This window comes from Tympanuchus pallidicinctus, unplaced genomic scaffold (genome assembly GCF_026119805.1).
Source record: "Tympanuchus pallidicinctus isolate F22 unplaced genomic scaffold, pur_lepc_1.0 scaffold1, whole genome shotgun sequence".
In the NCBI taxonomy this organism is placed as follows: domain Eukaryota; kingdom Metazoa; phylum Chordata; class Aves; order Galliformes; family Phasianidae; genus Tympanuchus; species Tympanuchus pallidicinctus.
Window position 1 is genome coordinate 59,789,944 of NW_026294618.1, and position 27,262 is coordinate 59,817,205.

The window sequence follows — 27,262 nt, forward strand, 5'->3', positions numbered from 1 at the left end:
TAATCTAATTTGGGGTAGGCTGATTTCAACACACCTACCAGGAACCACTAAACATTTCAGTTCAAAATCTTATTTACTTCTCAGGCACAGTTCCCTCAGGATTTACTGGGGAACAAATTTTGTGCCTTTGAAAACCTGACCTTCCATACTCTGCTCTGTACCACACTCAGGATGAACAGATATGTTATGGGAAGGGAACAGCAGACTTGCATAACCTCAGACTGAAATCTATCCCTTTGTTGTTAGTACTGAATGTCAGATTGCTATGTTTTGCAACTGATTACTGTTCATGGGTATACAATTATAAGCTAAATAAATCTGATGATGTAGAATTTGTTTCCTGTGCTGGAATAAAGATTTTTCAAGTGCAAAGAATAAAATGGCATCTTCATATCCTGCAGCACAAAAATAATTATGGCAGAGGAGTCCTTTTTAGTGTGATGACACACTGATTTTTGGAGGCAAAGTACAGCTTTATTTTGTAAAGCAATTTCCTTACAAATCATGTCTTAGTTTGTTGTCTTTTGTGTAAATTATTCAGTAATTCAATAATACTATTTCAAAGGTCACGTAAAACAAAAGCAGGTATGGAGACAAATTAGAACAAAAACCTACTTATATCTTCCAAATGCTGTCAGATACTAGGAATGCCATAAATAAAACTTTTAGGAGTCTGGTGCCAAGGTATTTACTCAGACAACACCCAGACTTATGAACTCACATCTATAGGCATGAAAACATATTTTAACACACGTTAACAACACTAAAACTGCATCTCAGTGTTAAATATCATGCAACCTGGGAAATGCACTTGCTTTATGAAAAGCAAATTGAAAGCCAAAGAATGTATCAGCTCTTTCAATGCTAATGAGAAATCTGCCTTCTGACTCTATCAAAAATATCCTGAATTAAGTGCTTCTGAAAGTAGATAGGAGGAAGGGAAATTTCAAGGAATGATGTGAGAAAGATCACACAAAATATTTTAGGGGATGGAACTCCTTCATGTGAAATATTTTGAAATTTGCCAAAGCTAGTGCTATTAAAGAAGAGCTGACTGGTGGGAGAGTAGTTTCTGTATAACATTTTCCTAACTTTCTTTTAACATGAAACTTTGAAAATCAATCAAATTTCAGAAAATGCTTTATTTGGATAGAATTGCACATTCAATCATAGAAAAAGATGGTTTCATTAGAAAACCAACAATGAAAAACTCTCATGAGCTCATCTAACTTAAACCATAATGTTAGAAAAAAGACAGCTGGCAGACAGAAACATGAACTGAGCAGAAAGACCAACATAATGCATTTTAGCATTATTAGACTTTGAAACTTGCCACAATTTTGTCAGTCATACTAATATCAAGTAAGCAATCGAGCTTGCATGAGCATTGTTTTTAAACTAATCTTCAATTTTTAAGGGTGTTTTTCACATCCTTCTGTTTCTCCATACTTGCTTTATTTATCCCTTTTCACTTAGACAGTGCCACAACTATGCACTCATCTGTGCTTAAACTTCGGCACACAAAATTCCAGTTACTCTAAGCTAACGTCTCATCTCATGTACTCCCTCAGATGAAAGATTAAATTCTAAAATTTAGTATTAGTCATAAAGAGATAGTTAAACAACATAATCAGTGAGATGAGAAGTTCAATCTACTTTTCAGTGCATTAATGAAAAATCAGAAGGACTTCGTAGCAGCACTACTGAATGTCTCAGTGAGTAGTCTTGCATTATATCACAATTCTAATACACATATTCTAATGGATTATTTTTTTTTTTTGCATCTTTTTGTCAGCTTTGTCCTTTAGTCTTCCCAAATGTGGCTTGGTCCTGAAAATTGTCAAGGATTAAAGAGAAGGTAGAAGGGAGTTAAATTCAGTAGTATATTTAAATAATTTGTAATACTCGCTTTCAGATGGTCACTATTGAAACCTTAAACTCACAAAGCGACTGTGGAATCAAGCTACCAAGATGAAATCCATCACATCTACCAATAGCTTATGCATAAGGTAAAATGAAAGACCATAATACCTCCTCTAGAATAATAGTATCATTTGAAGTGGCAGGAACGCAGCATGAGTTTTCTTAAATTCATCGACACGTCCTTTGAAAAGGAATAGTCTAATCATTCTCATTTTTAATAAGGGATACTCTAGACCGATATTTCATAACCACAGATATTTCATTCTGACTAAGTTCCACAACTAGGTTATTTTCCCTATCCACCTGTTTATATGCTTGAACTGTATATTGTTTTTCTACTGTTAAGTTGCATTTGTCTTTGTACTCTCTTAAAAAGCGTACAGCCTGGCACAGATCTTCATACAACAGCTCAGGTGCAGCTCCCTGGGCTCTTCATTTAACATCAGATGGGAATTTGGGAAACAAGTGAGGTAAACATCTTACCAGTGCAACTACTAGCAGCTACACCCCCTTGTGATCTTATGCCAAATTCCCAAGACTCCAAAGACTCTACTCCATCATGTGCCTGCTGTGCTCCTTTACACAAGCCATTTGTTCCCCGGAACAGTCTGGCTTTTTCAACTGTCAGTGCTCTAAATCATAATAGCAGCTGCTTTCTTCCAGTATGCACAAGAACAATTTCTAACATAATCAAACCTAGCTCTCCATATTGGCCTCTAAGTTACTGTTAAGGCTTCTACATATTTAATATACCCTTAATAAATGTTTTTTAGGGATATAGAACACATCTAGACGAATGATAGGGAACCATAACATCCATAAAAACTCAGCTCAGCTACAGGGAAGCAGAGCAAATCTTTTTATGTGATTCCCTGCTGAGGTATTGGGCAGATCCAACATACTCAGCCTCCTGGACTTGCTTTTTTTTTTTTTTTTTGTTATTAAAACCAGGTTGTACTTTGCTCCCCTGTGCCAGATCCACAAACATAATGTGATGATGCCTTGAGCTTGCCTAGCACAAAGCAACCCCACACTCTCAGAACATCCTCTGCCTGGGCTGGTACAGTGCTCTTTTTGGCACCTCCATACTGACCTGCACTCATTTTTCCAAGGCTTGTCAAGGTGCCTAGAGAGATATTCAGAGATATTCTTCAGCAGAACCTGTTTGAGATCTTGTGTTTCAATGAAACACATTTGGGAAACATCACCTGGCTAAAAGCACTTCAACTTTGTGGCTAAGCAGTGTAAGGTGGATGGTTCATAACACAAGGACATGAACATGTGAAGAAATATTTACTGGGTACTTAGACTAGCTCTAAGAAAGCTAACCTTTGGGAATTGATACTATTCAGTAGTAAATCGTCCTCTAGAAAACACCAGTGACAGCTTGCACTTTGGACTTATAGGAATGAGAACCTCCCACACTTGGCAAGTAAATAGGAAAATGGATGACTTCCTCACCCCGCTCCCCCCACTGTAGTACTCTGGCAGCACTTTCTGAGGACAGGCCATGCAGCAAACACAGGCAACGGGTGCACCTACAGCACAGGCAGGAGGAGCACAGCATGGCACAGAAGCTAGGCTGTGTGCCTATCCTTGTGCTGCAGCCTGACACAGGGCCAGCACAGCTCGAGTGTGCTAGTGCAGAACAAGAAAAAGCAACATTGCTTTTAGAAGGCCTATTGAAGATTTTTAAACCAGTAAAAGGAATTTGGCATTCTGATAATTCATTTAATCTTTATTTTCATTTGTATTCTCATGTTTGTTTGGTTGGTTTTTTTTTTCTGTTCGTTTGTTTTCCCTACAGCTAGGATAAGTCTTACTAAAATAACCCAAATATACTGATTTGGAATTAAACTACTATAATTTTTGCTGAAAGGACACTGTACATCTCCTTAAAACTGTTTAGCAATGATATAGTCAACTACAAATTTGGAACTTGACTTCTACTTGAGAGAATTAAAAGTACTATGCATCTTATTTCCAGGTGAAAGTTCTTAATTATCTTCAGTTCTCATCCTTCAAATCTAAGAACAGTCGTTATCCATAAAGAATGCTCAAACAATTAACAAAATTGCCATTTGCATTAAAGTTTCCTACATACTGAATTTTGTCTTTTGCTTTACATAAAGCAACACTGTTTTCTTTGTCATAGCCATATGCATTCTTTCATCAGTCATATAAAGACATAAACAACAATGCACACATAATAAACTAACGAAAACCCGACCGATCAACAAAAAAGCAAGGAAGAATTACTGCCCCTCCATCTCCTTTTTTCACCAAGTGCTGTGCAGACCAGCATTTACATGTCCCCACAACATTTGCTGCTGTGCATCTCTACCCACTCCACTTGTTTCTTCTCCAACTACCAACACAAGTCATTGAAATTCTGCTATTTGTCTGTACCAATAGAAGTGGCATCGTTAACTTGGAAATATGAAAGCTGGGAAAAAAGATGCTGCTAAAAGAAGAGCGAAGACAACAAATTCCTGCAGAAGGATAGGGCCACAGGAGGTGCTACAGCACTGGCACTCCTCACTTGCACAGCAGCAACACAGAAAGGGAGCACAAGAAGCAAAGACAAACATACAAAAATATGGAGCTGTGCCTGAGACAGCTTCTAGCCTTTTGGTTTACACACACTAAGACCTATCCCAAAGATGCCTATGCTGGACCTACCACACTATCTTAACTTAATGAATCTGTATTTGACAATTTCTCATACCTAAGTAACAACTGAAAGCATATTTAAATTAAAATCCCAAAGAAATGTAAAACCAGATACTCCTTCTTCTAATTCAAAGCTAAACCATATTTTAATCCTTATTCTGTAGCTAGAGAGAATACTACAACCACCTCGTTCTTAAGCAGAGCGAGAAGATATTCACTGCAACATGGAGGAAAAACCAAAAGAACTGGAATTTCAGAGAAGGACTTCCAAGGATCTCATTAAATAGATGAATTAGACACAATGAAGGCTATGGCATGAAAATCACAGGTTTTCTGGCATTTGCATTCACATTTCAACATTCTAAACACAAACCTGCAGTTGCTTTTGAAGCACTGAGTATAAAGCATTGTAAAAAGGGTGAAGTGAAACACTGAACTAACACTTCGATGCTCAAAGGTACCACCGGACTGAGGAAACCATTGTGCATACAATGGTCGGAAAATTAATTCTTAGCTAACCCAAACCATACTCATAATAGTTTTATTATGAACAAAATATTTTATAAAGCAGGCTTCAAATCACTTGTTCCTTTAAAGGAAGATTATCGTTTCTCAGGCAAGCTCAAGAACTTTCAAATCTTAAGTCTAGTTACTAAAATCAATGTACTCTGGATCTCGATTAAGTTTTTCCTAATTCTTCAAGATCAATCACCAGTGGCATGAGAGGAAGAACACAGGATGATCTCTGTAAACACAAAAGAAAAAGTTTTTCAGACAACTACAGTTTGGGGTCTCTGTTTTCTCTCAAAAGCTTCAAAACAAACAAATAAAAAACACTCAATAAGTATTGTAACATCATTGAAAATGCAGCAATAACAGTGTAGTAATGAGCCCCAGGCTGCAGCAAGCAAGGATACACTCAAATGCAGCAGCCATAGTCACAGAAACAAAGGAAAAGATCTGCTTACCCTTAGGAGACCTCAAGTACACAGGGATCTCCAACAAGAAACCCTCACCTCCACTGCCAGCCCTTAAATGAGGGCTGGGAAGGGTAGATCCTGGTTCCACCCCTTTGGGTCACTCAGGTGCATTGCTTGCACCTGAGCTCCCCTGGGTTGGCCCTGCCTTCCCACCAGGTGCTCAATCACTGCTTCAAGCCCTGAATTAGCATTTTCATTATAGGTATGATAGGAGATTTTCTTACAAGTTAAAAAAAAAAAAAAAACATATATATATATATATATATATAAAAACTTACATATATATAAGTTTTGAGATCCAAAGTAAGAAACTTAATTAATTTATAATGCATCTAGAATGCAGCTTGGCCTGTTAGAAATAAGAAGAAAACAAATGGTGTTTGATGCAATGAACTTGATTCCAACAAGATGCTAGAAAAATTAGACGCTTTGGAAAAAAAAATGACCAATGGGAGAAATCACAAAGCAGAAATACATTAACATGAAATAAAGCTAAACAGTGTTTTTCAGTGAATTATAGTAGGCTAATCCATATGCAACTGTTTCTAACAGTCAAGCATTAGAAATGCTGATATCTTGACATACACATAAACTTAAATCCAGAAAAAAAGAGGATAAAAACACTCTTCCGTGGTATGGAAACTCTCTCAAAGCAGTATTATATAACTATATTATATTAATGGTAAATGTATCTTAAAATTTACAACAAAGTAAACTAGGTACTATTTTCTTTCTGCCTTTACTTCAGATATTACAGAAATTAAGTTAGGACTGTTCAAGTGCCACAGCTATATCTTCCTACATGTTAAACTTACAAAGATTCTTTTTATGTTTTAGAAAATAGTTTCTGTGATGTATACTATGTTAATCCACTGAAACTATATATAAAACATGCTCATGCATCCAATACACTCACTACTGAATGTTACTATAGAATATGAATAAAAATATATATAATTTCCATACGTTATTTGGCATATTCACTATCATAATACATGACCTATTAAACAGAATGCATAAGGGCAAGGGCTTCATGAAGAAATCTTTCAGGTGATGGGTGTAATAAAATAAATACTATGAACTTGGAGCAAATGTGCAGGTGATTAAAGCTGAAGGTCTATCTTTTCTTATTCATTAGACTTGATCCTATAAATGACCAATTATACAGTTTTTTGAAGGAATCATAGTATTTCTCACAGGACTGACGTAGGGGATGGGTTTATAGGTAAGGATGTAAGATAGCAGCTACTTTCCCACTTCTGACATCTGCATTTGGTGGGATATGCTGATCAAAAGACGCACTGCACTCCATCAGCTACCTAGCAAGGGCAAGGTGCCATAAGGCCTGCAGAGAAGCAGAAGGTGGGTGAAAAGAAAGAGGAGTCACTGTCAGAGAAACAGGATGTGAAAAGGGGTTCCTGTTGGCATGCTCCTTTTGCATGCCACTGGCAATACAACACAAACTGTCTAATAACAAGGAATCTGCTGAAACTCTCACCTGCCGGAGTTGTGTTATCCAGAAACATCTAAAATGCATGAACACATTTACAGCAGTCCTGTTCTGGAAACAAATTTTATCAGTACTTCACTGCCGGTATTCAAGGCCACATTGGACAGGGCCTTGGGCAGCCTGATCCCAGCCTTCCCCCTGGCAGGGGGCTGAGGATCTGTGGGCTTTGAGGTCCCTTGCAACTCAAACCATTCTGTGATTCTATAATTCACTGGGCTAAAGTGCTCCTGTATAGTATCCACGGAACGATCATATACATTCTATTACCTATATACGAGCCCATGAACATTACTCCAAAAAGAAAACTGATCTCATTGAGAGCAATTACATATTCTATATAAATAGAGGGGAATAATATTGAAAAGTTAGTAGGACCAAAATCATCACTGTGACAAATCTACCAAGCACCCAGTAAAAGAGCAGACAATTTCGGGTAAAAGCTCTTTTCTCAGTGCTTTCCAGAAGCATATGCATCTAGTCTCCTTTCAGACATGATGCATCATACTGCAAAAAAAGACAATTTCACATAATAAAACACCACACAGCAGTTAAACAGAGGATTCTCACACTCAGAGAAAAAAAACACATTCTAAAGACAGCGTAAAGCAACTCCCTCAACTGAGCTCTCCTGATCACATTTCTCCAATTTATAAAATGACAGGTGTTTGAAGATCACAAAGAGAAGAGCAGAAAGTAGCCCACAGAAAACTCTGCTTGGCTCTCATCAGGACATGTAGAAGGAAACAAACTTTTGACAGTTTTCTAAGTCCAAACTACTTTGTAATGTGACAGGTAAGATCTGGGACCTGGTAGGCTCTGCTTACTGGTCAGAGTAGGGAGAGAGGTGGCAGCTCCCAGCAAAGCTCTGCCAGGTCAATTACAGTTCAGTTAAAAAGCAGAGAAATAGCTCAACAGCCACATTCACAGACCTTTCTCCTAAAATATCAGAGTGACAAACAACATCTTTTAAAGTAGGTTCAGATCCATGAAATTATGAACGTGTAACGTCTGCTCGCTTTAGCAAGAACAAGCACATAGGAACTGGCACCGTTCTGAATCCGACAGATAGTGCCAGGAAAATTCCACTAGGTGGACGGAAAACCATGCACTGAAGCACAGCTGTGAACTGTTTTGAGAATCATGTTCAAGTGATACCTGAATAGGGCCTAGGAGGGCAGTTGTCTGGTTCCTATGTAGCAGTAACACAAGGGATCGTGAAGAAACAGCTACAGCTGAATACATTCTGTGCACCCTCTGCTGGTTTCAGAGCAGCAAGCAGCCAAATGTCAGGACACCAATTTAATAAAGCTGAAGCAAAATCCAGGGGAAAAAAAAGAAAAAGAAATGTCAACTGCAAGCAACAGTAAGAAGAGATACCAAATTCATTTTCAAAAATTCAAAAATAATGTTTGCAGAAAACTTTTTATAAGTGCAAAATGAAAATTAATATTGAGTGAGTGGACACTACTTACTTGCTCAAGGATGTTTCATACCAAATTTTCTGCAAGTTTTCTGCTCCTATGCTTTTACTTGTAACTTCTAAACACTCGTTTAAACCTACTTGCATTTTTTTTTTCTGTAATAGTTCAAACTAAGCATTTGTATTTTAGTATTCTGTCCTACCTCAAAAGAACAAGTAGATCAGGTGAATCTTACAAACCTTAGCAAGGAAACTGAAGTCAGTGACTATATTGTATTTAAAAGGAAACCACCCCTTTCACTGGCAGCTATTTCAGCTGTTTCTCATTATGGCTTCAAACTAAGACAGACATCCTACTCACAAAGTAAAGAAAATAGGAGTCAACATTTAGTGTTTCTTTTCAGAATCACTTTCTTCTCTTTAGCATAGCTTTTACAAACATCGCAGTTTGTAAAAGCTATGTAAAATAGTAAAGCTATTGTAAAATTATTGCTTCTCTCCAGTTTGTAATACTCTTCTCAGCTGTTCACAGGTTTACACACGAATTGCCATGGTTCGCAAAGCTGCCTTAATCCAAACCTTTACATATTTAAGATGAACAAAAACTAAAGCAAATCAAAACACCGTAGCGTAATAGTGCTAACACTCAACAACAGCCTTACTTGAGCAAGCTTGGCATCAACTCTACATCACAACTGTGAGAACACATAAAATCCAGCAAATGCACATCCCTCTGAAATCCTTTCATTTCACAGTTCTTCAAAACTACAGCAAATCTTTTGGTTTCAAATACACATTTAATCAATTCTAGAACGCTAAAAGAACAGAACTTCACATCTCACGTTCGATGCATTACTAACAAATCTGCACGTTTAGAAAGAGTTACAGAATATGTACTCTTTTGCATCTTTCCAAAAGGAGCTTCCACAGTGGTCCATTTTAATTCCAAAAAACTACAATCTCGTGTAACAATTTGTTATGATCTATGGATTTGATTATGAAAGCGTTCATAATTTTAGAGTGCTGAATAAAATACAGTGCAGTTAACTGAAAGAAAGGCTTTCCCTATTTCTACGCAATTCTGCTGATGCTTGAATTTTTTTTCTTATTTTTATTTTTCTTTTTTTGCATCCTCCTCCACTATATTGTGATACACTTAAATGGAAATAAATGCAGAAAGCTTCAGAAGCTTCATTTCTAAAAGAAGAAATTAACTACTAAACAATTAAGGTATTTTTTCAAAGGTGCATTCAAACTGATATACATACATTTGAAAGATAAAAGGTAAAAGATAAAAAGAAAATAAAGCAAATTTAAAATGTTTAAATTCAATGCAACCAGAACATTTTTTGTTTTAGAAGTGCAGTGATCAAAGAAAGATTTGACAACCACCTGAAAACGACAAATTAAATAACACTGGCATGGAGATCCTCACCCTACCAATTACTTCTGGGTGGGGATATGCAACTCCCCTCATTGCTATGGTATTAAATCAGCTCTATTTCACACAGAAGAAAATTAAACATTGAAAGATCAATAGAAGTTGTTTTTTGATTTGCTTATTTCAAGTTTGTCTTTTTGTTTTTTAAAGAGATAGAAAATGGTGCACGTGGCAGGGACAGCACATCTCACCTGTCACAGGTGTGACCTAGTGATTCCAAGTACCTGTATGCCTTGCTACTTTTAGCATAGTTTGGGGTTTGCTTAGTGTTTCAGAAGTGATTGCAATGAATGACTCAGAGCTGGCCACACTTTATGAAAGGAATAATAACCAGCTGCTGGACTGAGAGCCCCCATAAAGATAAAGGTCAGTGAGGGGTCATTCGACTGCCTTTTCAGTCTTCCTCTATCCAAGGGCTGCAAAGAGAGGTTCAAAACCTGGATAAGGTAGCCTGACAACAGAGGCTTGCTCTTTTCACATGCTTGTTTTATTGCACATACCCTGAGGAGCTGATCTTCACAGAACCTGTAAATCTTTTGGGGACATACTGCATCTTTCCTCATTAAGGAAGCAAGAATGCAGTTTGAGGTGCCTGGACTGGACGCCACATGTATTTATGCTTCTTCCCACATGTAGGTGGGAGAAGCATAGAAGAATAGTAAGAGCATACAAAAATTGTTTCCTCAAAACTCTGAAGAATATATTTAGTTTCAGACTGAAGACACTGGAAATCATGCTATAATAATCAGCTTCAAAATGCTCACTGAAGAGACCTTTTGCTGAAGAAAACGGGGCTTGTTGAGATAGGAGACATTCTGGGGGGACCTCGATGTGGCTCTCCAGTAATTAAAGGGAACTTAGGAGCAGGAGGGGGACAGACATTTTATGTGGTCTGATGGTGACAGAATAATGAGGAACGACTTTAAACTAAAAGAAGGGAAATTTATGTTAGATGTTAGGAAGAAATTACTTTCTCAGAGCATGGTGAGACACTGGAACAAGTTACCCAAAGAAGCTGTGGAAGCCTAATTTCTTGGAGATGCTTAGGGCCAGGTTGGATGAGGCCCTGAGCAGCCTGAGCTGGTGGGTGGAAGTCCTGCCCAAGACAGGGGGTTGGGACTGGGTTCTCTTTAAGGTCCCTTCCAACTTAAAACATTCTATATAACTGTAGGAAAAGAAACAAGAGTGGAAATATAAATGGGTATTTTGTCACTCCAATAGAGATTGTGTGCCTAAGGATAACATGTGAAGTTTCGTATTTCAAGCTTTTCAGAAATTGAGAAGAATGAAATTAGAAGGATTCTAAAGGTTTCTAAAAGAGCCCTAAGAACACCTTGGCTAGGAACAGTGATGACAGCAAGATGCCAGTAGTTCCCAAGCATGAAGACTGCATAAGAAGTGGGAATGCAAAGATGAGCAGACAGTACATTTGAGGCAACCACCTACTAGTACTGCAGAAGTTCGGAACACTGCAATGTTGCAGAATTTGATTCCTGGCCCTTCTCTGGAAAATGGGACCTAGAAACAGAAATCTACAGAATAAACATATGAAGGCTGCTCCAAAAGTAATGCCTCCTATTTTATGATGTTGGCCCACAAGGCAGATGTCTATGGCAGTAGATGTTGAACTTTCCCACCAATATTCCACTACGTTTTGTTGACATGTGACAGATGCAGTAGAGGGGCAGTCTGACAAAACGGTGTTTGCCACAGTAGTGTGGATGAAGGTAAGGGGTGTTGTTATTGAATTCCTCAATAATGGAAAGAGTGCACCCATTGACATTCATCAATGCTTACTGAACACTGACAGAGACCAAACAGTGGATGTGAGCACAGTGAGTTGGTGGGTGGTGTGTTTCTGAGGTTCACCTTCACTGGCGCAGATCACTATGAGCACGGCACGCAGCATGGTACCAGTGCAGGCTCTTATTCATCGCTGGCAAAAATGCATAGCTAAACTGGTGGTGACTGTTCAAAAACTGTTCAAAAACTTCAAAAACAGTTTTATAGCTGAGAATTTGCTCCATCATACAGTGTTGTGCTTCTTGTATCTGCTGTAATTTCTATGGAAATAAACAGGAGGCATTACTTTCAGAGCAACTTAGGGGGGTGTGTGTGTAACTACATATCAGTAGTTTAACAATAACAAATTCTAACATATTGTCTATCTTCTCATACGTACCTCAAGTCAGTACTAAACAATCATTCTAAGATGAGATATATAATTACAAAGTTATATTGTAAGATACTTAATAGGTCCCAGTTTTGAAATGCGTTAACAAGACAAAAGAACAGTGAAATGGCTTAGGAAAGAACAGTGAAATGGCTTAGGAAGCACATCTGAAATACAAAATTTTCAGAGGGCTTTCAAAAATGAAGCCAATCGGTAAAGCAGATTGTGAATTAAAACCTTTCCCTAGCAGCTTTTCCCTGTGTCTTACTATTTTACAGATATAACGGTGGAAGTGTTTAGACAATTGCTTTCACGTATTTGTTCCTTTTGGATTGATGTTTGCTTTTCTGTCACAAGATCTGTCACAAGATCAGGGACATTCAGAACAAGTTCTCGAAGTTGGGAGAAGTGAAATACAGATAATTTTTTTGTTAAATTTCTTCATTATGAAAAAGAGACTAAATATTCTAGTAAGAAGGCAAGGGAAGAAGAAGAGAAATGCAAGATCTTGGCATTCACTATGATGTGCAGCTGTTGCATGAGACAGTTCTTGAAGTCACTTTGTGATCTCAACTTTTCAAATTGCATTTAATAGCATAAACTGTTGTGTGTTGTGAGAAATGTCATCTTACTTATATTCCTGAATATACTGGAACCAGACTATCGTGTCTCTTTCTCTTTTTTTTTTTTTTTTTAATCATACCATCCATTCTTATTTCTATTCTGGTCAAACAGAAATGCAAGAATTTGTTGGAAAAGGAAATTCATAGAGAAGAACTGGGCAGTGCATTCTCAAATGAAATAAGAAAAAATTATTAACGTAGTGCATTTTTTTTTTTTTTTTAAATTCTTTGATGGTAAAGCTACTTAAATATAAATCCCAACCTTTCCAAAAAGCAGTAAGAAGATGGAGAAAAGAAAACCAGTGCATACATATTGGATTCTAAACAAAGAACAGTGACCATGTAGTATGGGGCTCCTCTGCATGCAGCACTGAAAAGACCTCTTTAGAAACAAGGTCATTTGGAACGAGAAAGAAGGTAAGATCAGCGTGTTTAACTAGCTTTCTTTCTTTCACTTCATAAATTATCCTGCTGAGGATTATACAAGTACAACACCTGCAGTTTTTTCAAATATTTCATACATCTACTCTCATAGATTGCACATTTCATACCATTCTACTCTCAGAATCTTGGAACAGCCTTTAACAGAGATGTCATGAATACTTCTTATGAATACTTTCTTATGAATTAAATCATAAAAACAAACACATTCTACCTCTTAGAGGGCTTTAGGCTTTAAAGAGTAGAAATCAGAAAATGAAACTAGAACCAGATAATCTAGCACCTTAGCTTTTCTAATGGCTGCTGAAGAGAAAACACCTGGACAGAGTCTGAAATTCCGGATTCAGTGAAGCCAATGGCAAAATCTCACAGGTAAACAACTGGTCTTAGAATCATAGAATGGCTTGGGTTAGAAGCGGCCCCAAGGATCACCAAGTTCCAGCTACCTTGCCACACGCAGGGCCACCAACCTCATCATTCACAACTTGTCACTTACTGTGTCTGTATTGGTCATACACCTGAACACCAGAAGTAATTGAAAATGCAACAAATTTGAGCATCCTCTAATCAGCATTCAGACTGGAGTAACAAAAGCAAGGCAATGTAACTCTTGGATTTTACACTAACATCTCAGTTCCACCCATTTCTTCCAGACAAGTTGGTTCACTCTTTACCTGGAGCCTTCTGTGTTCTGCAGCACCTAATACTTAAAAAGAGCCAAAAGCGATCGATGTATTCATGTTTCTATCAAGTCATTTTTCCAAGATACTGTAAACTTACAAATATTTACACATCGATCTGACCCTTCCTAGCTTTCCTTTTTTTCTTTTGTCATATGAACAACATTTGGGAAAATGCTCCGGACTAGTAATATCTTTGGATGCTTGCTTCTTACTGAGTGAATGTTTAATCAGAATGTATGTATTAATTTTCATTAAATCTAAAAAAGAAAGTTTTATTCCCATTTTGTTTTATTTGATATCAATCTAGGTTGGCAAGCTATTCCTTCTTGGACATTATCTAACTATTGCTTGTATTAGGTCCAATTCATAGTGTCTGCTAGAATTTTCAACAGGTTGAAATACTACTTGAGAAGACTTTATCTGTAAAGAACAAAATAAATTCCTCACCTAAAGGAATCAGTGTGATTTAGTTTTATAAGAAGAGAATTAAAACTAGAATTAGGGAGTTAACTTTAAAAGACAAATGACAAACTACAGAATAAGATTACTAAACAGACTGCACTGTTTCAATGCAAGTGCATTTTAAACTTCTTAAAAAGAGAAATACAGTCATCTTCAACTGCACATCAATCAATCAAGCTATTACTTGAGTTTTAAGAGTGCACACATCAGACTTTGCCTTCCTCTAATCCATGGTAGCTGAACATCTGTAAGATAGTAACAGTAGAAGCTCAATGAAACTTCCCCTTTTCATGAAGTCTGTGCAAAATAGAACGGAATACAATAATTTTGGCAAATACAGTTTTACAGTTTATCAACTTCAGAGAAACAAAGAACAAAAAACCACCAACTCAACTATTAAGTATCCTACTGCTTTCAAGAATCACTTTCCAGACCTTATGCACCTTCCCTAAAAGTTACTACTCTTAAAGAGGTGCTACAGATTTTGTTTTTAGTAGCTCTATCTAATCTTTCTTGATTACAAGATATAACAAAACTTCAAAATATTGAGTACTCAAAGTGCTTGCACAAACTTTGTGGGATGAATACCATCAAGATGATCCTTCAAGGAGAAATATAAGGCTAGTTGCAACATGATATAAAATTTGCCCCTGGAGAGAAAAAAAGTAAACAAAAGTCCAACCTTTTTGCAATTCTTGTCCACTTAAATGGCTTCAAATTAAAACAACAACAACAAAGTTTGAAATTTTGCAGCAAAATTAAGAGATTCTGCTTCCATATTTTTTCAGTCTCTCTCAGCTACACAAGAAGTAGATGGCTTCTCAGTACATCTTTACACGTGAAACCTCAGCACTTGAAAGGCAAATGTAGCTAATTGCAATTCAGCTGATCAATAGAGAAAGATCCCTTTATCATCTTACTTAGCAACAATAAAATTGTCCTAGTTACTCTCAGTATCTTCTGACACTTTATGTTTTAAAATTCTTACTGTTAAGATTCCTTTAAAATAGAAAATTCCATTAAGTAAAACAGAAAATCCCATTAAAATAGAAAAGCCATTTTTTGGTTGTTGTTATTTGAAGACTATATTACTGGAATCAAAAATAATGAAATTTTTACCAGTTTCAAATTAAATGATCCGAAGGTTTGACTTAGTGGAAAATCTATCAACAAAATGAGCACTTTAAAGTGTCATCGGATCTGCTGATCATTGATGCACAGGAACTTACTTGAGAAATCAAGACTGGAGGTAGCCTGGGCTGCAGTGATTATATCCTGGTAGGATTCATGTTCTTGAGGAATTTAGTCTGGCCTAAAAATATAGTAACGATCTCAGGGAGGCAAACTTTCAGCTGCTAAAGGTGGATATAGGACCTCCTGGGAGAATATCTCAGGAGATAAAGGAGCTGGCAGATACTGAAAGATATTCTTCTAAGAGCATAAGAACTTTTAATTGCTACATGCAGAAGATGAGGCAATGAAGGAACTGGCAGATAAAGTTGCTAAGCCATTATCCATCACCTTTCATAAGTCAGGGGAAGTACCTGGTAAGTTGAAAACGGGAAACATAGCACCCATTTTTAAGAAGTGTAACTACAGATCAGACAGCCTCACTCCAACACTCAGTAAGATCATGAAGCAGATCTTCCTGGAAACCATGTCAAGGCATACAGAAGACAGGAAGGTGATTAGAGATGGCCAGCATAGCTTCAAAAAGGACAAATCATGCATGCCTAATTTGGTGGCCTTCTATGACAGTGACAGCACTGATGGATAAAGCGAAGAGCAACTGATGTCATCTTGATGTCAACTTTGATATGGTCCCACATAACATTCTCATCTCCAAATTAGACAGACACGGAATTAATGGATGGACTATTGCATGGATAAATTGGCTGAATGGTCACATTCAAAGATTCTAGTCAATAGCTCGATGTCCACAGGCAGACTAATGATGAGTATTATCCCTCATGGGACAATCCATGAGGATTGATACTGTTTAATATCTCCATTGGTGATATGGACAGTGGCATCAAATGAACCCTCTGCAAGTTTGTGGGTGACGCCAAGCTGAGTGGTGTTGGTAATACCTTAGAGAGAAGGGATGCAATCTACAGGGACATGGACAGACTTGAGAAATGGGCCCACATGAACCTCATGAAATTCAACAGGGACAAGTACAAGCTGCTGCATCTGAGCTGGTGCAATCTCAAATCAGTACAGAACGGATGAACATGCTGACAGTCCTGAAGAAAATTATGAGAGGGTACTGGTGGATGAAAATCTTCACACAATTTGTGTTTGCAGCCCAGGAAGCCAATTTTATCCTGGGCTGCGTTAAAAGTAGAGAAACCAGATAAAGTGACATAACTGACTGTCTGATGCTCTCTACTCCACTGTTGTCAGACATCACCTGCAGGCATTATCTTCAGATCCAGGGGTGCCAACACAAGAGAGACACAGATCTGTTGGAGCAAGTCCAGAGGAGGATCACAAGGATGATCAGAGGGCTGAAACACCTCTTCTATGAGAAAAGGCTGTGAGAGTCCAGGCTGTTCAGTCTAGAAAAAAAGGCAGCTCTAGGGAAGTAATATATACCTTATTGCAGTCTTCCAGTATTCACGAGGGCTTTCAAGAAAGACAATAAGGGATGACTTATCAAGAAGTGTAGTGATATGACAAAGGTAATTGCTTTAAATTAAAAGAAGACAGATTTAGATTTGATGTAAGGAAGAAATTCTACACTATGAGACTGATAGATACTGGAACAGGTTGCCAGAAAAGTTGCAGATATTCCATCCCCAGAAGCGTTAAGTTCAGGCTGGATGAGACTTAATACAGTAGAATCTGATCTAGTGAAAGGTGTCCCTGCCCACTGCAACGGAGTTGGACTAGATGATCTTTCAGGTCCCTTTTAACCAAACCATTCTGTGTTTTTATGAAGACTGGCATAATGTATCCCTGGACATGCTCAAAACTGCTGATATTGTTTTGAGAGATCTCTGCAATAAATTGGCTTATTTTACAAATATCTTCAAATTTATTTGACAGTCTTCCAATACTGGCTTAACTAATGTCTATTCATTCCACACTGTAGACTTGGTTACTGTAGTCCTGTATTGCCTTATTCAAGGCATCTTCAGAAATAAAGCAATTTAAATCACTGACATGGCTTGAAGGGTGGTACATTACTCTAGTAAATTGTAGGAATCTCGCAACCTATTCCCTTGAGTTTGCAGTAACAATGTGGAGCACTGTGTATAAAAACAAAAGTGTACCAATATTTCACAAAATATATCTTCAGCAAAGAGACTGTGTCATTATAGTAAATAAAGGCTATGTTTCATCTTTATCATATTAATGGATGTAGCATTCGGCTCAAGTACCGAACAGTGAAGTCAGAATCGCAGGCTGTTTGAAATGGTAAACAAACATTAAACAAATTACTAATGCATGAGATTTTCAAGTAAATGTGCATACTCAAACATATTGTTTGTGTTATCTGCAGAACTATTTGGAGTTATTCATACATATCACTTTTGTAGACAAAAAGACCAAGTATGGATCAGCTGCTTTAAGTTGCTAGAATGAACAGCTTTTGTCATGGTAGAAGGCTTTAACCTGGCATAAATGAGAACTGCTCCCTAGAAGCCTGGCCCCTATTTTCTCTATGTCCCTCTCTTACTCTTCCCTTTGTGTTAGGAAAAAGTACAACACTATTGCTAACTACATCAAAGTGTTGGATGCTAGGACAGCTCCTTTCAAGGCAAATGTTGCTTTACCATGGCTTAATCTAAAATGAGAAGGTTTTCACTCAAACTTTTTCACCAGCAAGTTAAAGAGACCATACTATGTTTGCTAGTATTACTGAATATTGTTCTTCTGGTAATATTCATCTGCACTCCAAATCAGTAAAATGAGAAATGAAACAGTCCTAGCTGTAAACAAGATGCAACTGAAAACTGTACAATAAGATTTTATTCTAGAAAAAAAATGCTGTTAGAAATTGATGGTGTAACACATACGTACAGTAGCCAATTTATTAACGTTTAAAAGATATTAACAAAGATGAAAAGTCATTAAATAATACATTGTTTTATACCACTACTAGTTGAATTATTTAAACTCTCTACCTAGTAATTTACCTATACCGTCATACTATGAGTAATTTAGCATACTGTAGATCTCAGTTTAGAGAAACAGATTAACTTTTAGTTTTAAAAAAGCATTTAACAAAACATTTGTAAACAAAAGCTACTGCCAATATGTGTTTGATTCTGAGTATTTACATGGTCTGTGGCTGAAGTATTTTCAGTCTACAATATAAAAACAAAAAAAAGAAAATCCCTTAAATACACGAAGTGCCCTCACACCTGTTTTGCATGTTTGGACTTCCAGAACTGTATCTGCCTGACCTGAATACTACTACTAGGTTGCGCAGCATTATCAAGCAACTTCTTTGAGCCATAGAGACTGCACATGAAGGTACTTTCACTTTAAATATTGTTCACCTCAAATCGCAAGACATGTTCTAGTAATAAACATATCAGCAAGGTCAAAGCAATAATTATTTAATTCACCTCACTACACCCTAATGACTACTGATTGCATAGTAGATAAAGAACCACTCATGTCCACTCTTTTCAAAGGATTACCTTCATTAAGCTGGCTCTTTACTGTCCAGAATAAAAATCCCTATAATCGATAAACTGAACCACGTCACAGCATGAAAAAGTAACCCATGTACCAGAGGAAGATGGCAAGAAACACATGTATAACTTGATTCTGCTTCCAAAATCTTGCTTGTACTTTACACTCACATGACACACTCATATTTTCATCCCTTTGGAAGAATTGGAAGGGGAATTAAAACTTGCATGTTTACACTTTAACAGTAAAGATCAAAATTCTAATCTGAGCTAAAAACATTTCTTCTAGAAAAGAGGCATTGGGATAACAGAATCCACCTCTCTGATACTACTATGCAAGAGAATAACAACTTCTTCAGAGCTAAATGAAATGCCTTCAGACAGAATTTGAACAAAAATTATGTTGAAAGAAGTTGGTGGAATGCATTTCAATGAAACAAATTGAAAATCTTACAATATTAAATGTTCCACCACCAATTTGAAGGACATAAACAGCAAAGTATGTGAAATAAGAGAGAATAGCGCTACTCATTTACCTAAGCAGCCAATTCCTCTCAGCAATTTAACAAGATTTTCTCCTTCAGTATTAAGCCACCAAAACACAAAGCCCCCTGATTTCTGTTAAAACAAACAAAAAAAAAGAGAGGATTTTTCAGACCAACAACAGCTTTTTACTCTTCATGCAACACTTTGGGACTTTGAGTCAATAAAAACAACCACAAATTACTTAAACACTACCACTGTCTATCCAGAATACCCAATATGTTACAAAACAAGACAATGCAAATACTTAATTTTGGCTTCACATGTATCCTCATTTTAAAAAAGAAAAGCTAAAATATTACTGTATATTCTTACAGTGTCTCATATTTCACCTTCTGTAAGTAGTAAGAACTTCATACATCTACTAGCATAAGAAGGTAAATGTAAGCTTGACAGTATCACAGCGATACGCACTTTGTAATCTTACTATCTAAAGAAGGTGAACATTTTTCTAACCTATTTTTTTCAATTTTATTGAATTGTCTGCAATATTCTGTGAGTGTGTGTACATACACGCACGCACAGAGAAAGTAGTATCTACAAAGAGTTTACACAAATATTTACATACATATGTTATACACATAAACTAGCATGACTGCATGATTTTCCATGTAAAAACCATACACATCTTTCTTGCACATGATAGCTGTTGCATTGGTCTTACAAAAGTAGTATAAACCTTTTGCAACAACTAGCAAAGCACATATCATAGCTGGTTCCAAGTTTTTATAGCTTGCAGGTTTCTTTAAAAAAAAAAAAATACAATACCTAGAACACTGTTATCAAACAAATATGCTTTATTGGCATCTAAAAACAAAATGCACCCAACATTAAAATGTACTTTTGCATTGTTTTTTAAACCCACTGCAGTACGAGGAACAAACCACAAAACACTTACTTTAGAGAAAACAGAGACTATAGTGTAGATTTTACAAAATCACTTTTAATCTCTGTGTTATGCTCCTTAAGTAACATGGGCCATTTCATTTTCTGCCAAATTGTAGGAACATAAAATATCACAGCTTTGTCTATACTTTAAAATTCTGCAGCAGCCTAAAAACACGGACAAGATACACCAGCACCTGTTTTCAAGTATAACAATTTCAATAGCCAACCTAGGGGTAGTATCTAAAAAATTCCACTGTCTTCCATAGGAAGTCTTTGTTTGACAAGCTGTTATTTTACCTTTATGAAATTAAAAGCAAGTGGGGGCAAGTTTATGTTTTACCAGAGAAATTAAAAAAAAAAAGTTTACCTACCATGTTCAAATTAAGAACAGTGTTCTATACAAGTCAGTTGTACAGTTATTTAAGTGAAAGATGAACATGAACATCAGATTAACTTAATTCTGGCAGATAAAAGTGAACTACTAAGGTCCAGTCAGCCATTTATCTATTACAGAGAGATGACAACTTTACAAAAGGTATCTTTTACCTACTGAGTGATGATTATGTCCCCTCAGTTTCTGTGCTTTCTACCACTGGTTCACTTTCTATATCAGCTTCTGTGTCACTCTTCTCTTTGTTTATCTCGACGGAAGATGTCAGTTTTTCATAAAGTTCTGGATCGTCCTGCACCTGTGCAGTTGGTGGTTGACTTTCTGTCTCTGTATTTTCACCGTTCACCTGGGGCAAATTATCCGCTTTGCGTTGGGAAGTGGCCCCATCAAAGTATTCAAAAACCCGTGGGTGTGGAGGGGGGATCCAGTTGTTTGACATTCTGTCTCTTCCAAACCTGTTTCCATTGATTTCTCTGCAGAAGTTAAAATCTCTGTCATCCCTGTCCCTCTGTCTTTCCCAGGGTCTTCTGCGGTCATCAAAATCTCTGTGAGCATCTTGTTCAAATCCTCTGTTCCAGCTGGGACCACTTCTACTATCAAACCTATAGTTTACATGCCGAAATCTCTCTCTGTCCTCATGGAAGCCTTTAGGGCCACCATAAATAGGAAAGGCATGGTGCTCTCTTTCATCATAATCTCCTCTTTGTCCCCAGTGCTTATCTGAATTGAAAGCAAAATGCTCTCTTCGACCAAGATTATCTATACCTGGTCTTCCAAAATTTTCTCTCATGTCAACATGAGGTCTTGCAAAATGTTCTCTTCCATCTACTGGAGGTCTTCCTATGCCCTCTCGTGGATCAACTGGTGGTCGTCCAACAGAATCTCTGACATCCACTTGGGATGGTCTGTTGAGATTATCTCGGTTTTCCACTGGAGGAAAGCGATAATCTCTGTCTCCCTCCTGCTGAATATTATCGCCTCCAAGTGGTAACCTTTTCTCTGGATTAGAAATGCTATCAATATTTTGTCTTCCTGGTGTTGCAAAAGGTCTTTCTGTTTGATTAAAAATATCTCCTGGAGGAAAAGGACCTCGAGGCGGAGGGTGAAGAGATGGATCAAGGATTGCTGGAGGAGGAATACTACGCTGTGGTGGTATTCCTGGCTGCATTAATGGAAACCTTGGTCCAGGTGAATGGGGCATTAGGCCTGGACGGATATCTATGAGAGGCATTCCTGGCATCCTTTGACTACTAATATTTAAATGAGGCATACTTTGAACACCAGCTGGGTGCTGTATTGCCAGAAGTCCAGAGTTACTTGAAATATTTGGTGGTGGCACTCCCATAAGTCCAGAACTACTTGAAACATTCGGTGGTGGCATTAGGAGAAGACCAGAGTTGTTTGAGACACTCGGTGGCTGTACTCCTGCCAGAACTCCTGAGCTACTCGAAACACTGGGAGGCTGCATTCCTGGTAGAAGGCCAGGGCTGCTTGAGATATTGGGTGGATGCACTCCAGCTAGAAGCCCTGAGCTACTTGAGACATTTGGTGGTTGCACTCCAGCCATAAGTCCAGAGCTGCTCGAGACGCTGGTTGGCTGAACTCCTCCTGCAAGAGAAGAGCTACTGGAGACACTGGGTAGTTGCACTCCTCCGGCAAGACCAGAACTGCTTGAAACAGTTGGTGGTTGCACTCCTCCTCCAAGTCCAGAGCTGCTTGAGACACTGGGTGGCTGTACTCCGCCTGCAAGTCCAGAGCTGCTTGAGACACTGGGTGGCTGGCCTTCTACAGTTAACCCAGAACTGCTTGAGACACTGGGTGGCTGCATTCCTCCAACAAGTCCAGAGCTACTTGAGACATCACTTTGCACTAAAATGAAGCAACAAGAAGAACAGTTACCAGAAAATGCCAATGCAACATAATATTGGAAACAAAACAGAACTTAATCCATTATTCAAGTAATACATTCAGAGTGATGATATGCTGATGAGGCCTGTCTCAGTTTCTACAGTGAACATAGATCATTTTAATCATGTTGAGGATAGACATTAAGCCATGGAAATTAGCACCTGTATATAGTAAAGAATGTACAGCAGCTTAAAGTTGACAAACTCCACAACTATCATCCAATTTATGCAAGTGAAATATTAAAATACTTGACATAGGTCTTTAAATTTTATACTACTTTATTCTACTCTGCTTTTTTGCATTACTGTTCATGTAGAACAAATGCACTTCTAAAATGTTTTCAAGAGATTTAGCTCTATTTCTCAAATCTACAAAGAAAAGATTCCCAAGAAAAAACTGTTAGGAATAAATGATTAGATTGTGATAAAGATGATCTCCCTTACTCCTTCATTTTAAACTGGAAATTATACCTAGCATACTACTTCCAACTCTATTTATTAGTGTATTGGACAAGGACCAGATAAAAAAACCTCTTAAGCTTGATGATGTTTCTTGCATGCAAAAGTATCAGACAATAAAAACATTTCTTACCAGCTCTACCATTTTCACTGGAAGAAATCTGAAGGTCTGCAAGATGAGATCCCTTTTCATCAGGTTCTTGTTTGTTGACTGGCAGAGGATTAAAGATGCTTCCAGAAGATAATGTTGGAGTAGCTAGATTGCTACTAACTGTGCCAACAACTGGTAGAACCAGGCCAGTAAAAGGTACATCCTTCATCGTCTCTTGAGCAATTGGTAATGGAGGCTGTACTAAAGCTGTAGAGAAAAAACAAGTGCATCACAGTAACCATATCTGCATCCTCCATGTTTAGTTTGTTAGGTATCAAGATAATAAACCAATATTCTTTTAGTTACTGTAAGAATTATGGTAGTTTTAATAATCATTTTTCTTTTATGTTCAATCAGCACTCTAATCTTTACTTTTTTGTAGAGAATTTGAACTGCAGGCACCATAACCAATCAGCACTCTTTAAAAACACTCTTACATGTTAAATTGATAACAGTTAAAAGGCTAACTAAAAATAAATCATTATAAATCACTCAGCAACTAACACTTGATAGATAGCTTAAGTAATAGATACATCTGTTATAGCCAAGTAAAAATACTGAACTATTCATACAAATATTAAATAACTCATTTGTCATTATTTTTTCCCCAGTTACTCCATGGTATATTCCTATTTTCCATTAGACAGGACTAATATATTTTTCATTAAGTGATAAGCAGTATATCAAACAAGTAAGCTTTTAATGACATACAGCAACTATGAGAAGAATCAAACTTACATGTTGGAACAACTGGTGGGACAACAGGTGGTGGGACAACAGGAGGAGGAACAACAGGAGGAACTGGGGGAGGCATAAAACCTATATGGAAAATGTACAAATTATTACAGTGACAAACAAATATAATTTTGCATTAAAACCTTACTTATATTATTTGCATCACTCAAAACCAGTGAACAACACAAGCACATGAAGATCTGACAACAGTTATTTTCAAAAAACAATCCATCTTTATTGTAAAAGATCTGCATGCTCATCTCTAAAAGGGATTTATGTCAGCAATACCCAAATAGGTATCATATTTTCATTAGGAGTTTCAAAATCTTCCAAAGAAAGGAGATGAATTTTAAGAATCTTTTAATTTTGATTTTTCCCCAAAAATTAAAAACAAAAACAATCAGAAAACAAACAAAAAATCCAGCTTTAGTGATATGCTCCACAAAATACGTGAGTAAGATATCATTTTTAGACATTAGGAATTTCATATTGGGTTAAAATTAGAGACTCTTGATTTCGCTCAAGCAATAACCAGAAGTTGTTGGAAAACTGTACAAAGCAAAATATACGTAGCACACAGGTTGAGAATACTTATTACATACTCAATTTTCTCCTTACTGACTTACCTGGAGGTGGCTGTGAAGGATTGAAACTTGCTCGCAAGAAGGGTGGAGGAGGAATGGCACTATAACCAGGAGGAGGGACAGACATTGTGACAGGAAATGCAGGTGGAACTAAGCTAACTGCAGGCACAGCCGGAGCTACTGGAATCTTTTTTTTTATGGAAAGAAAAAAAAAAAAAGTAATTTAAATGCCTACAGCATTCAGTAACATTAAAAGAGTCTATTCACTGACTTGCCTGCAATTCATGCAAAATGTTAAATGTACCCAAAAACTTTATATTCTGAAGGCTCTGAAGAATTAGACTGTGTTCTGGAATAGTATCTGCGTAACAGATAAATAAGGCCACTGGATGAATCCTATGCTATTTTTTCATTTTTCTAAAGGAGCAGAAAATGCACAGTTAGACATTATGCTAATTGAAGTATAGAAAATTACTTAGGGAGAGAGGAGAATACAAAAAGGAGGAGGGAAAGAGAAAGAAAGTGTGGTGAGAAGTTGGGGTTAAAAAGGAAGAAGAGAGAGAGGGAGGGTAAGAGAAAAAATCTGGCAATTTGAGGGCACTTAAGAAACAGTCATTCCATTCTCATTAGAAGGAACAATATATTTCAGAACAGTGCCAGAGTGTTGTGAGGTTAGCACATGTGATACTCTAACAGACCTGATGAAATCCTGGTAATTATATAATAGTTCTGTTCTGTTTGAGCTGTGCATTTTGGCACAGTGCAAAATACTCAGAAGTAATACAGAGCAGAATAAAAGCAATATACACATACAGACACATATACATGTATTTTTAAATGAATCACAGTCTATGCTGGGAGGAAGTTGAAATAAGAAGACCAGGGACAACATAGAAAAAACTGTAAAAGCACAGACTTCAGCACAAGTAAATGCAAAAATGTTAATTTCATAGTAACATCATGTCAGCTCAAGTGCTGCCAGTGTCTAGACACGTTAAGAAAAAATGATAATAAGTTTTTTTTATTTAACAACTGTTCTCATTTTACAATTTCATTGGTCATAACAAAAAAGATCTTAAGAGTTTGACATAAGGCATCGGAGTTTACACTTGTGCTATACTCAAGGAAAATTACACCACATTCTTCCAGCCTTCCATAATAAACAGCTATTGATTAGATGTTAATAAAATCATGTTTTATCAGGTGGAAGAAAACACAGTAGATATTCAATGGCTCTCACAAATTACTGTGTGTATCATAGACTACAACAATCTACTATTCAGAACACAGGGCTTTAAATATTTTGCTTAGGCACTTTCCTTAATATTGCAGTTAATCTGTATTGAATAAAAACTTACCCCTCCAGCTGTGTGGAGATTCTGCAAATTCAAACTTTAATACAAACCTGTAGCATAGTGACTGGCTGTGTGTAAGCTTCTGTCTGTGTTGTAATCACTGTGCTCTTATCAACTGCAGTACTCTGCGTAGTTTGAATATTTTCTTTAGGAGGCTCTGAGCTCCTTGCTGTTTCCCATTCTTTATTAAAAAAAAAAAAAAAAAAAAAAGAGATGCATTTTTAACATAAAAAGATACTGATGTGGGTTTTTTTTAAAAAGTGCTTTTCTATTTTAAACAGTAAATACAATTATTTACTTATTATTATGCATTTTAAGAATGTTAAATGTTTCTAAACACCTGCTTGACGTTATTTAATTGTGCCTGTACACAAACAAACTTTTTAAAACTTGACAGAGTTTTTCCACCAATTATTCTGTTAATAATTCACAATACAGAGTATGTTTCAGATTTCTAAAAATTTGGCTGCAGTAGAATGACAGATCCTCAAGTGGAGAAAAAACACCAAACAAACCAATCAACCAAGCACAACTCCTTTCTACCACCTCCTCATATTAACTTCCAACAGTATCAAGAAAAAAGGTTTGTGTTTCAAGTATAAAATAGTGAATGTATTCTAACAATATTTCATGATTTAATTCTTATGTTACCTACAGTAAATTTTTACTCCAAGCATTGTGAATGCATTTTTACCTGAAAAATTATTGTCTCTATAATGAAACAGTCTTAATACATTGCTTATTTCAATGTAGTCTAGTCATTTGGTGCTAAGACCCATTTCAAGAAAATACAGTACTCATGTATCTTTTACAAACTTAGCAAACTTCTCAAATAGGTTTCAGTATATAGGTCTAACACTACATGTTTTCTTGTCTCTGACTTTAATGGAGGAAATACCTCAAAGTTCAGCTAAGTTGGTCCTATTTGGACAAGTTCCAACACCAACTTAAGTCTCATACTAGAATATAACATCTTTCACAATCACAACTAGATCATAATTGTTACATAAATAACGTACTTAGAATTGAGCATACAGCAAATTGGAACTGTTAATTATTATCTTCCTTAAATTAATCCCCCTGACAACAGGTCATGACAATTAATTACTCCCCTACAAAAATAATCTACATTTCAATGCCATTTATATTGTAAACAAGTAGTTAGTAATATTAATGTAAATTTTAAAAGAGTATGTGTTACCTAAAGAAATAATCTTTCTCAGGATTTGCAATTATAAAGAAATAAACACATTATAAGTATCACTGTTAAT

General features: G+C 36.8%; 1 protein-coding gene across 9 annotated transcripts in view; it reads right to left on the reverse strand.

Moving 5' to 3' along the window:
* Positions 1-27,262, reverse strand: part of SCAF8 (SR-related CTD associated factor 8) — a 155,891-nt gene that overhangs the window by 74,923 nt on the left and 53,706 nt on the right. For 2 of the 9 annotated variants that reach the window (XM_052686894.1, XM_052686862.1), the window contains exons 16-20: positions 26,042-26,172; positions 24,679-24,823; positions 24,056-24,136; positions 23,300-23,524; positions 20,956-22,669 (exon numbers count right to left, since the gene is read on the reverse strand). In XM_052686894.1, coding sequence (XP_052542854.1) covers positions 20,970-22,669; positions 23,300-23,524; positions 24,056-24,136; positions 24,679-24,823; positions 26,042-26,172 — 2,282 coding nt within the window. In that variant the 3' untranslated portion in view covers positions 20,956-20,969. Of the gene's footprint in view, positions 1-8,241; positions 8,395-12,834; positions 16,891-19,282; positions 19,597-20,300; positions 22,670-23,299; positions 23,525-24,055; positions 24,137-24,678; positions 24,824-26,041; positions 26,173-27,262 lie in introns of those variants that run through there. The other 7 variants (XM_052686918.1, XM_052686909.1, XR_008207732.1 and 4 more) reach the window with 6 other exon arrangements.